The sequence below is a fragment of the Vulpes vulpes genome, chromosome 14 (genome assembly GCF_048418805.1).
Source record: "Vulpes vulpes isolate BD-2025 chromosome 14, VulVul3, whole genome shotgun sequence".
Lineage (NCBI taxonomy): Eukaryota > Metazoa > Chordata > Mammalia > Carnivora > Canidae > Vulpes > Vulpes vulpes.
Window position 1 is genome coordinate 35,104,645 of NC_132793.1, and position 12,471 is coordinate 35,117,115.

General features: G+C 38.6%; 1 protein-coding gene across 3 annotated transcripts in view; it reads right to left on the minus strand.

Moving 5' to 3' along the window:
• Positions 1-12,471, minus strand: part of PAK5 (p21 (RAC1) activated kinase 5) — a 276,521-nt gene that overhangs the window by 92,089 nt on the left and 171,961 nt on the right. For all 3 annotated transcript variants that reach the window (XM_026012284.2, XM_072736385.1, XM_072736384.1), the window contains one exon: positions 8,033-8,245. In XM_026012284.2, coding sequence (XP_025868069.1) covers positions 8,033-8,236 — 204 coding nt within the window. In that variant the 5' untranslated portion in view covers positions 8,237-8,245. The remainder of the gene's footprint in view (positions 1-8,032; positions 8,246-12,471) is intronic.

Below are 12,471 nucleotides of genomic sequence, written 5' to 3' on the forward strand. Positions count from 1 at the left end.
TGGTACATTCTATTTATGTCTACCTTGGTCTTGAGGGTGACTGCAGATACTAAACTCTTGAGAGGGAGTGACTGTGACCATTCTTTCATGAGGTCTCAGTGGTCCAATCTTAACTGGAAGCCTAGAATCCATCTCCCAAGTTCCAGGATCACAGAATAGGGAAGTCCAGTCATTTTGTGCTTTGTTTCAGTGATTTGCAGGTGTGGGATCCTCTTGGTTGTGGTTACAGAATTGCCTGGGTGTGAGAAGAACAACCCAGAGGCCTGGAAGAGGAGCGAGGCTAATTTCCTCCTTTAGGAAAGAAGGGGTGAGTACCGGTGGTGATCGCTTTCCTTCAAGGGATCCCTCTCCTTGGAAAACATCAGGCTTTGCTGTTTCTAGAGTAACAACTAGGCCATCTGCGTTTATGGCTGCTCCACCTTGTAAAGGTAATGTTAAGGTAGCTTCAGTAAAACACTGCAGTAAAAGAAGAAATAGGTACCAGTACTTATAAGTGGTTAATGACGGGTTTTACTTTTTTGACGGGGGTAGGCATGGGATTCATCAAGTACTAACCTCATTGATACAAGGGAAAACTGCTTTTAAAAGCTTCCAGAAATGACTGGATTATAGAAATGAAGGCATACAATACATTTGGTTTTGGTCTTGGCTTTGTCTACTCCTTTGGAACAAAGGGTATATCGTGCCCAAATCCCCTGACTTTAGGCAAGCCAGTGTGATGATTTTTTCCACAGTCTCTGTGGCTGTAGGAAGGCTGAGTAAGTATACTGAAAATGGAAGGAGGAATTCTAGAATGCAAAAGGAACCAGAATTGTTGTCCTCACTGTTTTTGCAAGTGTGGAGAAACTAGTGATAACTTCAGCAAAGGATTAATAACCCATTCTCCTAGTAAATGCCTTGGTTTCAGTCAAGACACTGCTGTAGGTCTTTGCAGGTGGTGATTTTGATGAGAAGCTTTAAAATACAGGTAATCTGCCCAAAAGATTTCATTGTCTTTTTAAATTTTTTTTTAAAGATTTTATTTATTTATTCATGAGAGAGAGAGACAGAGAGAGAGGCAGAGAGAGAAACAAGCAGGCTCCCTCCAGGGAGCCTGACGTGGGACTCAATCCCAGGATTTCAGGATCATGCCCTGGGCTGAAGGCAGATGCTCAACCACTGAGCCAGGCAGGCATCCCCAGATTTCATTTTCTGATAACATTTCCCTTTTCAAAAAAAATAAATCTTTAGAACACACAATTTCTTCTCTAGGAAGGTTTGACACAATCATATGGTCAGAAGGACTCTCTGAATCTCAACTCTTCACAGTCATTTAATTAATAATGTCCCTAAAATCTGCTGGATGGCCTATCAAATCAGTAGAGTTGGCACACTTTAAATTGGATCTGACTTTTAAACAAATCAATTCATCTCATAATAGAACAATTTCTTGATCTGAGACTGGAGTCCTTCATGCATGGTGGTTTAACCAATGGCAAACTCCTGACTGTGGCTTTCAAAAGCCCTAAACCATCCAGACTCTGTTACCCATCTGACCACAACTCCCATTCTTCTCCTTGAATCACTGTGCTCCAGCCCCATGGGAATCTGTTTGCCCTTTAAAATCTCTATGCTTGTTCCCACCACAGGGCCTTTGCACTGGTTTTTCCTTCCATCTGTGAATTTCTATCCTTCTGGGCTTCTCCTGGTTCACTTGATACCTTCCCAAAAGGACTCTACTCAAAGACTCCAAATAGCTTCCCCAAATCCTCAGTTCCTTTATATTATTATGTTTGATATTCATCACATTTACTGCTACTGAGACTATGTTGTTTACTTATTTAAATGATTATTACCTGCTTCCCATGAAAATTCAAGCTCCCCAGACTAGGCACCTGGTGCTTCTTATTCACATAGGCAACTCCTCACCTAGAATAATGCCTGGCACAGAGTGAGCATTCAATAAATGAATGAATGAGTGAATTAATGTAAAATTTTCTGCATCCTGTTGTCTTTAAAGATACAGATCTCAGAACTGGCTTTGAGTTAATAAACAAAGGTTGACAATACTGGGTATATTCTTAATAATGGCACTATCAATATTTTTTATAGGAAGCTCAAGTATTGGTGTTAACAATACATTTCATGATCTTGTGATATTTTATGTCTTTTTTTCTCTTTTGAGATTCTATTTAAATTCAGGTTAGCTAACATATGGTGCAGTATTAGTATTAGGGGTAAAATTTAGTAATTCATCCCTTGCATACAATACTCAGTTGTCAACACAACTAGTGTCTTCCTTAATGCCCATCACCCACTTACCCATCGTCCCCCCCACCTCCTCTCCAGCAACCCTTGGTTTATTCCCTATAGTTAAGAGTTTCTTATGGTTTGCTTCCCTGTTTTTATCTTATGTTATTTACTGTTTCGTTTATGTGCATTTACTCTTTTTTTAAAAAGTGTTTATGGTTGAAGCAACCAAGAAAACTTGATTTTCTTGGAATTCTTGGGAGATTTGATGAATATCTAAATATATAATTTGACTGACAGAATTAATTTAATAGTAAGGGATATTTTTCTAAAAAAACATGCATAACAGATCTGTAACTTTATGACATTATTAATCTAATGTTCAAACAACAGAATGTATTCTTCTTCACCCACGAAAGTTCCTAGACAATTAGGATCTGGCCATATAAGCTTGAAAGAGAAATGTTAGCACCCTCATTTTACAGATAAAGAGACTTCTTTTCAAAGAGGTCTATAAGCCACTTATCTAAAGCCACGCAGTTTGTGAATTGGCAGATCCCGGACCTTTATTCCAGTGTGCTGACTCCTTGGGCTCTCCTGTTTCCATTTCTAAGTGTCCAGCTGGGTGAACACCAGGGCATTGAATTTCATTTTGTAAGAAAGGTGCTTCTATGTTCAATAATATATTTTATTAGAAACAGATCTAAAAGGAAGAAAATGTACAGTAACAGGGACTTAAGAAGAGAATTATGGGGAATCTATGAGCTTTAAGAGGGCATCCAGTGGAAAATATTGGGATGAAAATAAAAGGGCCAGAGCCACTCAGTACAGCTGATGGCATATGAGGCTTTCATGTTAGAAGACATGAAACAGGCATGAGGGCCAAAGAAGTCATGATGGGGCAGCCTTCAGCTCTCAGAATTGCTGCAGGTATCATCCAGGTAAGAGCACAACCATCTGATGTCCAGTATGAACCCCTCTGTTACAACTCTCAGAAGGTGGAGGTGGCACTAAAAGAAATTATCCCTCCAAATTTAATTCTGACCAGTGAGAAAGAGCCCATCAGTGATGTGGAAATGAGAAGGATCCTTGGGAGACACTATTCCCTTGTGTCAAAAGGAAATAAATGCCAGAAAATGTCAGAGAGTTGCCTTGTATTTCAAGAAAGTTGACACAAAACTCTTCAAGGAAATGGTGAATCCCATGGAAACAGAACTAAACTAAGGATGACATGGCTCTAAAGACATAAATCCTGAATGTGAAATTGTGAATCATGAAAAGAGAGTGGAGAATTACAGAGTAATCATGTTGGAAGCATTCTTTGATGAGCTTTCTACACAAGCTCTACTAGGGGAGAATACAAAACAGTGGCACAAGTCCTCAAGAACAGGGTGTCCAGACCTGAGCATTTACCATTCTTGATTTTCCCTGTTTCTGAGAGTAAGGTGGTTTTTGATGTGATGGCCAAGGGTAGGGGGTAAATGAGGAAGAAGAACCTCACTTCAGAAGACTATAAAACACCAAAGATGACAAAGACAAAGCAAACCCAGGCATAGCAATTTCGCTTTGGGATTTTCTGTGTATCTTCAAACTTGAAAAGATAAAAAGCAGACTGTCAGAAAGGATTTGATGAAAGATAAATTAGAGAAGGGGATGGTGAGCAAGGATGTAGGGATTTTCACTGATGTTGAAATTCTTGGTTTAGACAAATTATATTGTGACACTAAACTGGAGGGAGCATTACATTGAATAATCTGAGATGGATAGAGAGACAAGAAGAGTATCAGTCAGCTAGAGAAGACAAAAATCTCTATTTAAAAAAAAACCCACCCCCAAACCATCAGTAGAGTGTGAGGAGCAAATTGTAGGGACACATATAATAAAATTTGATGTCTGTCCAAACACAGTGGTTCTCAACTCTTTGATCTCAAGAATCTCTTATAATTATTGAGGACAGACTCCAAAATACTTTGGTTTATGTTTTATATATCAATGTTTACTGTATTTGACATTAAAATTGAGAAACATCTTAAGCATAAGAATATAAAGCACATAGTTTTCAGACCAATGATGTCAAGACACATCATGTAGCTTCTAGGAAACTCCATTGTATACTTAGGAGAGAGTGAGAGCAGAAAATGCAAATGACCCCTTAGTAGTATGAAAATAGGTTTGATTTTGTAGATTCCCTTCAAGAGAGGAATTTAGACCACATTTTGAGAACTGCTACAAGAAAACTTCTCATCATGTACCCAAGGAGACATGAACATGGATGTTTATGACAATATTATTTATAAATAGCAAGCATTTGCCAGTATCCCTTAGTAGAGAAATGGATAAACAAAAAAAAAAAAAAAAAAGAAAAAGAAAAAGAAAAAAATCCCAACAAACTCAAATCATATTGATATGTAGAAAATGAGTTTATTTAGAAATTAATCTCAAAACAATGATAGGCAAAAAAGCAAGTTGAAGAATATTATATGACATAATTTAATAAAATTTCAACATGCCAAATACTATTATTTCTATACCTCTACTTGAAACTGAAAAAAACCATGAAGCAAATATTAAAATATGCTCTGTTTACTTTAGGTAGAAGTTACAAAGACTTTTTAATATTGTGCCCCTCCCTCCTACTCAGGAGCATCAGCTTCATCTGAAGGCTTGTTAAATACAAAACCCACTAGGTCCACCCCAGACCCTACTGAATCTGAATCTCTAGGTTGGGGCTGAGGAGTCTGGGTTGTAACAAACTCCTCAAAAGATTCTGATGAAAGCCCGAGTCTGAGAAGCAAGGGCCAAGAACAACGTGACCCTTCGACCTGCCATTTTATAAATGCATCTAATTTGGAAGTACTTTTGGTAATATTGCTTATGATGTTTTGTGGACAGAATGATGTTAGATGGGAAAAGGAGTTTCTTGAAGATACTTGCCAAGTGTTTTAAAGGATCTTCCTGCACTCTCCACCTCTAAGTGTTAAGTTTTATCAGTTTGCCTACATGCTTTTGGCTTAAGTACATGAACTTTAACTTTTGACACAAGTCTGAACTAACCTGTGGTTTCTGGTTACATTTCTGAGTGTTTGGAAATCCTGGCCAGCATCAACCTGTATTGATTATAGTGTACGTGGATACAGTCCTTTATAATTGCCTAAATCAAAGTTCTCAAAGTGTGGTTTCCAGACCAGCAGCATCAGCATCACCTGGTAACTTATTAGAAATGCAAATTTCTGACCCCATCCTAGTCCTGCTGAATCATAAACTCTGGGGATGGGCCCAGAAATCTTGTTCGATCGAGCCCTCCAGGTGACTTTTATGGACTATATTGTTTGAGAAACACTGACCTCAATAAATTACATAGAACGAGGGTGTCCTGGTAAGAGTGACATGCAATTTAAAGAAAATTCTGAATAGGAACAGTTGAAATTCTAATCAGAGAAGAGTTCATTACAATGGTGAATTTCCATTCAGAACCAGCCCGCCTGAAGCTGACTAACAGATGCCTGAGAAACAGCACTTTGCCATAACACAAGGCACTTATAGGCTTCTCCCATTTACTGATTTCATGTCATGATCTCTTATTTTTCTTTGTCCCCTTTAAAGGACAACCTGAAGAAATTAAAATTGTTGATTCTACTTTAAATAATTTTGTCAAAATGGTTTTAAGTCTGCACAACTCCTTTCACTCCTTTGCCAATTCCTTCAGAGCTTATTTCAAGGATTGTTCTGACTTGTGAAATATATTCTGCATGATTTATAATATGTTAAAAATAGGGAAGACTTCTCCAGAGGAGGCATTTCCAAAATGTGGGATCATCCAAACCACATGGCATACTTTGGCCTCTTGAGCCTTTTATTTTCCTTATTCTAGAGAGGCTGGTGGAGTCAGCAGGATTCTCTTGGACCACTGATATGGTCCAATAGTGCTAATTTCACTCATAGGATCTGGAGGAGAAGATCAATCCAAATGAGTTGGTGAGAGTATCAAGTATGGATTTATTGGGTATCCTTCAGTTAAAAAGCGTTTGATTAACTCTACTCTTTCTGGGAAAAATTCAACCTCACTGACTATCGTTTTATCACTCCTCACCTGTATTTATTTTCTTTCTCACAGGCAAAATTTAGGCGTAGGTCTATACTGAAGATGTATTTTCTAGTCATCTTGTGGTTTGTATTCAAGTGTCTATAACACATATTTTCATTTCCTACAGGCTGGAGGTTCACTTTTGGGGCATCAGGGCTAGAAAGCCCATACAGTGAATATGAGAATCCTGGGGCTCAGGAGCTCGGCAGTTAGGAAACCTTGCTCTGACTCATGATGGGGCTGACAAATTCTGTCAGGGAGGATAATGAGCCAGCCCTTCTGTCAAATGGAAGAAGTAAATTAGAAGTCCTGTTAAGTCCTACATCCACCAAGCGTGGTGGATTATCACTGAGATAGGAGCTTCCTCCTTCAGTGCCAGCCAGGACCTGCTAGATGAGTGAAGAACCACCTAGATGAGTGAATAAACGATCTCTGTCCTTATCCAATAATAAACACACTCTCTAATGAGACAGCACATGTCCTGGGCCTTTAGCTAGGATGCTACACTAAGACTCTGGCTCCTTCTAGAATGTTCCTCATCAAATGATAACCACACTCATTAATTGTGCTTTACTTGGGCATTTTTCCTTCACCATGAGGATCAATGGCAGAGAATTTTTCTGGGCACAATACACATTCCATTGTCTGAGTTTTATAAAAACTTGGGATAGGAGAAAAATAAACATAAATAAAAAGCAAATTCTTTCTAATCTCAACTTCTTATTAGATATTGCCCACCATATTATTTACTCATTAGTGAAGAATTAGCCTTCTCTTAGGAGAAAACCCTATTCAATAATAGTATATTGCCTAATGTCAAGCAGAATTGGTTAATTGGTCAGTTTCTAATAAATATGAATCAATACCTGCTTTAAATCGGGGGTTCCTTTTTGTCCCTAAGGATATATCTTCTCAAATACCCATCTTTTGAGTATTCTACATTTTAGCTGGCCTGAAAAGCTTCAGAATCTTATCAGAAAATCAAATTCACAAAATAACAGAGAAGAATTTGTAATTATCTTTGGGTTGAACACACCTACCTGTTCAATACCAGAATAGAAAACAAAACAGGACAAAACCAGAATAGATTGACCAAGACTATGCATGAATGATGGAATCACAATTCTAAGTTCACATGATATTTTTTATAAGACTTTCCTGTAACTTATCAGCTAGGCATCTTTCTTTGAATTCTCTAAAAATGCAACCACTTTTGTTTTGCCTAAACACTTAAATACAATGTAGTCAATATTCATGTTTACACAGAAAAAGGTATTCATAGCTCAGATGTCTGCTAATGTAATGAGCTAATGTAATGAGCATCTGAGGGCAAATGCAAAACATGTAAAGGTTGCCTATTTAATCAGAGATTATCGCCAACACTTACCAGAGGGGGTAAATAATATTCTTCAGTAAAAAGACTAGCAAACACCATTTTAAAGTAGAAATGAGACTTTTCTACTTTGTGATTGCATTTTATGTGTTTGATTTTTTAAAAAAAATCTCACACTTGAAAGCTGAGGTTCCTTTTCATGTGCTGCAATTTACAATAAGTGGTGAACATTATAATCATTGAAGAAGAAGTGCAGATCATCACTGGATATTTAAAAACAAGTGCATGATTTAGGCATTTTTCTAGCTTGCCTGTAAAGATGGTGCACTGCATCAAGGGAGAGAACATGCTTCTTGAGCCAACTTAAGACAGAATCCTCGCCATACCTTCATAGGCGCCAGCTGGATGGGTGTGATGCAGGAGGGGTCTACCATGGGCTTCGGCCTGTTGGCCGTGTCTGCTAACAGGCTGTGCCACTGCTGGGGGAGGCCCGTAAACTTCTGTTCTTGTGGATCAAAGCCAGTATGAACCCTGTGTTCAAAGTTAGAGGGACCAGATATTTCAATCTTTTTCTTTTTCTTTCCAAACATGATGCAAACCTGGGAAATGCAAACAGAAAAGAGATTGCTGTTTAGATCTTGATGACAGAAGACTATAGGAAAATTATTCATTTGTACTTCTATATTTTCAATTATTCCTCTATGTATCAGCTTCAAAAGATGAAAGTTGGATTTTCAGGATATGTAAATTAGATATTTCATTCCTAATTTTTCTCCTTGAACTTACCATGCGGAATATAGTTCCCTGCCCCACTGATTTTGGATTTGGCTATGTGACCTGCTTTAGTATGGACTGTACAGCCCAGGGTGGAGGGTTTGGAAGATACTGTGTGTTTCCACTTGCCTCCTTGTGTTTCTGCCACTTGGCAAGAAGATCTGTTTTGTGGATGATACTCCCTCAGCCTGGATCCTGGAAGGAGAGATGCATGAAGCAGACCCAAATCCAACCTCTAGTCTGGAGCCATGCCCAGCTGAGCCACAGGTGACTCTAAGAAAACAATGTTTATAATTAAGCCACTAAGATTCCTGACTTGTTATGTGGTATTAGCAAAGCAAAAACTGACTAATGCACAGGGAGAAGCACATCAAAGTTTGGTGTGCACTTAAAATCTAAAAACCTTCGGACAAATAGATATATGAAAAGTGAGGTTAATAATCATATTCACCACATACAATTATTATTAGGATTAAATAAGTAAACATTTGTAAAACACTCTGAAAAGCACCTGGCACAAAGTAAGCACTGCAAATATTAAATAGATCTGTGAACAAATACACAGGAAACTTGACTGGCATTGCCTGCAGAGGAGAGAAGGGAGCCGGCAGGGGGACAAAGCCACTTTTATATTTAGGATTTTGTACAATGTATTTTGCCTCTTTGAAACAATAATAGTTTACCTAATTAAAACATGTCTGTGACCAGGATACCTCTAGAAAATAAGTAAAATAGTCACTGTGTTGCTTCATGGTATTGAAAACAGTAAGACCACCTGGATTTGAATCCCAGGCTGATTCACCTACTCACTATGATCTTGGGTGTGACTGCTTTTCCCTCTCTCAATTTATTGTGAGTAGGACAATCATGATCATTAGGGAAATCCTGACAACACTGCTGCAGGTACTATACATGAAAATGGTTTGGCTTTGATGTTGCTTTGGTGGAGAAGCCTCATCTCAGCCCTTAGGCTTGAAGGGGTGGGTGATATACTTGTACAGCTCTATATACATATTTTTCTCAGCACATATCCACTTGCTGTCAGTTAATTAGGCGTAACGGCATGCTTGCTGTCTGTGTTGCCTACTAGAATGGAAGATCCACCAGAGAAGGGATACTGTTGGCTTGTTCACTACTGTGGGCCAGTGCCTGGGATAGTAGGGCTCAAGAAATATTTGCTGATGGACTAAAATCACAAGCACAATACATTTATTCAGTGACCAGTACCTGGGGTAGGAGCTCCATAGATAACATCTTCCCTTGCCCTCTCCCTTTTAACTGTTTCACCTTTTAACCAGTTATCACTGCTTGGCAAAGAGAGTCTTCCTGCTGCCTTCAAGTTTTCTCAAGTTGCTATTCCATCCTCTGCTGAGGTCTACTAGTTTATGGGGCTGTCATAACAAAATACCCAGGACTGGGTGGTTTATAAACAAGAGTTCTTTTTTATAGTTCTGGATTCTGGAAATTCCAAGATCAAGGCTCTGGCAGGTTTGGTGTCTAGTGAGTACCTAGACAGTGCTGGATGGTGCTGTCTTTTTGCTGGAACTTCCCATGTTTGAAGGGAAAAGGGAGCTCTCGCTGGCCTCTTCTAATAATGATGCTCATTCCATTCATGAGATTCTACTTTCATGACCTGGTCATCTCCCAAAGGCCCCACTTCCTAATGCTATCCCCTTGAGGGTTAGCTCAACATACGGGCTTTGGAGGGACACATTTAGACCACATCACTGGATGGATATGTATTCTCTTGACAGTGATCAGATTCTTCACAGCTTTAACTCCCCAGACACTATCAAAACCCATTTTCCCATCCATCCTGCTTGTTACTTCAGACTAATTTGGAAAACTAATATAAGGTAATAAACAAAAATCAATAAAAGATAACAAGGGGCTCAAAACACCTTGATGTGTTCTCTCCTTCGGAGAGCATAACACAATTAAAAAAAAAATCTTCAAGTACCTTACTATAACATGGTTAATAAATATTAGTCAGCTGATTTTAAACATTTGAGAACACCCAAGTAAAATGTAAATAATTAAAGGAGTCCAGCTGTGGTAGAGGATCACAGCAATGGCCCCCAGATGTTTTACACCGCCCAGCATCCATGCCCCTGAGTGGGTCTCTCTCAAATGACTGTGGGCCTGAATATGTAATTTACTGTCACCAATGGGTCAAAAGAAACCATGACACAAGCATGAAATGATCTTGTATGTTGGCCTTGCTCTCTTGCTGCACTTGGAACCAGCAGTCAGCTTGAGAACAAGGCCAGGCCATCCTGCTGGAGGATGACACACCATGTGGTCCAGCCACCCATCAGCCCAACAACTATCAACCCTGGTAGCAGGGCCATGTAGCTGACCAGTGGCTATTTACCAGATGAGCCAGTCAAAACCAGCAGAAGAACCATGCGGGTAAGCTAGACCCAAAGTTCTCATCTTCAGAATCAGAATACAATAAATAGCTGTCACTCTAAGTCATTACATAGTGGAGTAAATTTTGGCACAGAAAATGCTAATAGCAAAGACCTGTTTATCATCCTATACCTTTTATCTTCAGATGCCCATCATTTTTCTCTTTCTACTTTAGCTGCTTCAAAGTCTTAAGTAATAATGTCCAATCTGTGTAACTACATTAGCTGTTATACAATTGCATTAATTCAGAGGAATCTTGATTTTGATGCCACTCTCTGGCTGGATAAAGGCCTGGAAGGTTTCAGTGGCCAGGAAATTATGCCAAATAAGTCAGTGGGTGTGTATATATATATATATATATATATGCACACACACACACACACACACACATATATACATACATACATATACTATCTCTTGGTGTTATTTACCAAAAACAAAAATAATTTGAAAATATAATTTGGTCATGTGTTGGCTGAGTCCCCTTGATGTTTTAATAAACTTTATGACCATTTTTAAAAGTCAAGGTAGCAATTTTATTAGAAAAATCACATGAGAATAATTCTTTTGCATGGATTCATACATGAACAAGCACTGAAAATGCTAGGTCAAATATATTTAGCACCAGAATAGAAATGTTTTACTATTCCCTTCCTGACTGTGCATGTCCCAGTGGTTGCCATGCCATTCAAATGAAAATGTAAAAAAGAAAATATCAATGAATGAATATTGTTCTTGTTCTAAAATAAGGCAGTTGTGGAGAGGAAACCTGTGGCTGAATTTATCGACACTGAATCCTGTGATACTATACAACTGTAATTTAAATGCTTATATATACAGTGCTACACATCTAATAAGTCTGAGTTAATGAGTTATAAAGGAAGGAACCAGAAAGGAAAATTAAAAAGTCCTATATTTTCAAGCAACGTTTCTGTGAAGGTCACGTTTGACTAAATGTAGAGAGAGAACCTCTATAGTGTATGCTGATAATTCATTAGAGATGGCCATTTGCTCTGACAGCAGTGAGGAATCTCACACTCAGGTGAAAGAGTCCTGATGCTTTTTACACCATAAAGCAGAGACATATTTGGTAGGGGACTCTTGTAAAAATCCAAGATCTGGTTTCTTCTCTCTGATGTGTCCAGGCTTAGCCTATAGCTGGCATAGTGTTCAAGATCCATTGTGTCTACTCACACTTAAAACTCACAATAACCCTATGTTGGCAATGAGGGCAGGAGGTAGATGTTTCAAGACCACTATGAAGTTTCATTTGCTAGAAGAACTCACCGAAGCTTAGCATACAGTTGCACTCCATCTGTGATTTAATATAGTGAATATATGCATAATCAGCAAAGGAAAAAGGCACTTGGGCAAGTCTGGAGGAACCAAGGCATAAGCTTTCAGGGGTCCTCTCCCTGTGGACTCACACAGGATGTGATTAATTCGTCTAGCAGTGAATTGTGACAATACATGAAAAATGCTGTCTATCAGGTAAGCTTGTTATAGACTCAATGTCTGAGGATTTTATTGAGTGTTAGTCACATAGGTACTCTTTGCCTGGCCCATGCCAAAATTTCTGACTCCAGATGAAAAGTAGGGGTTCAGCATAAACAATATTGTTTGCATAAACAGTTTAGTC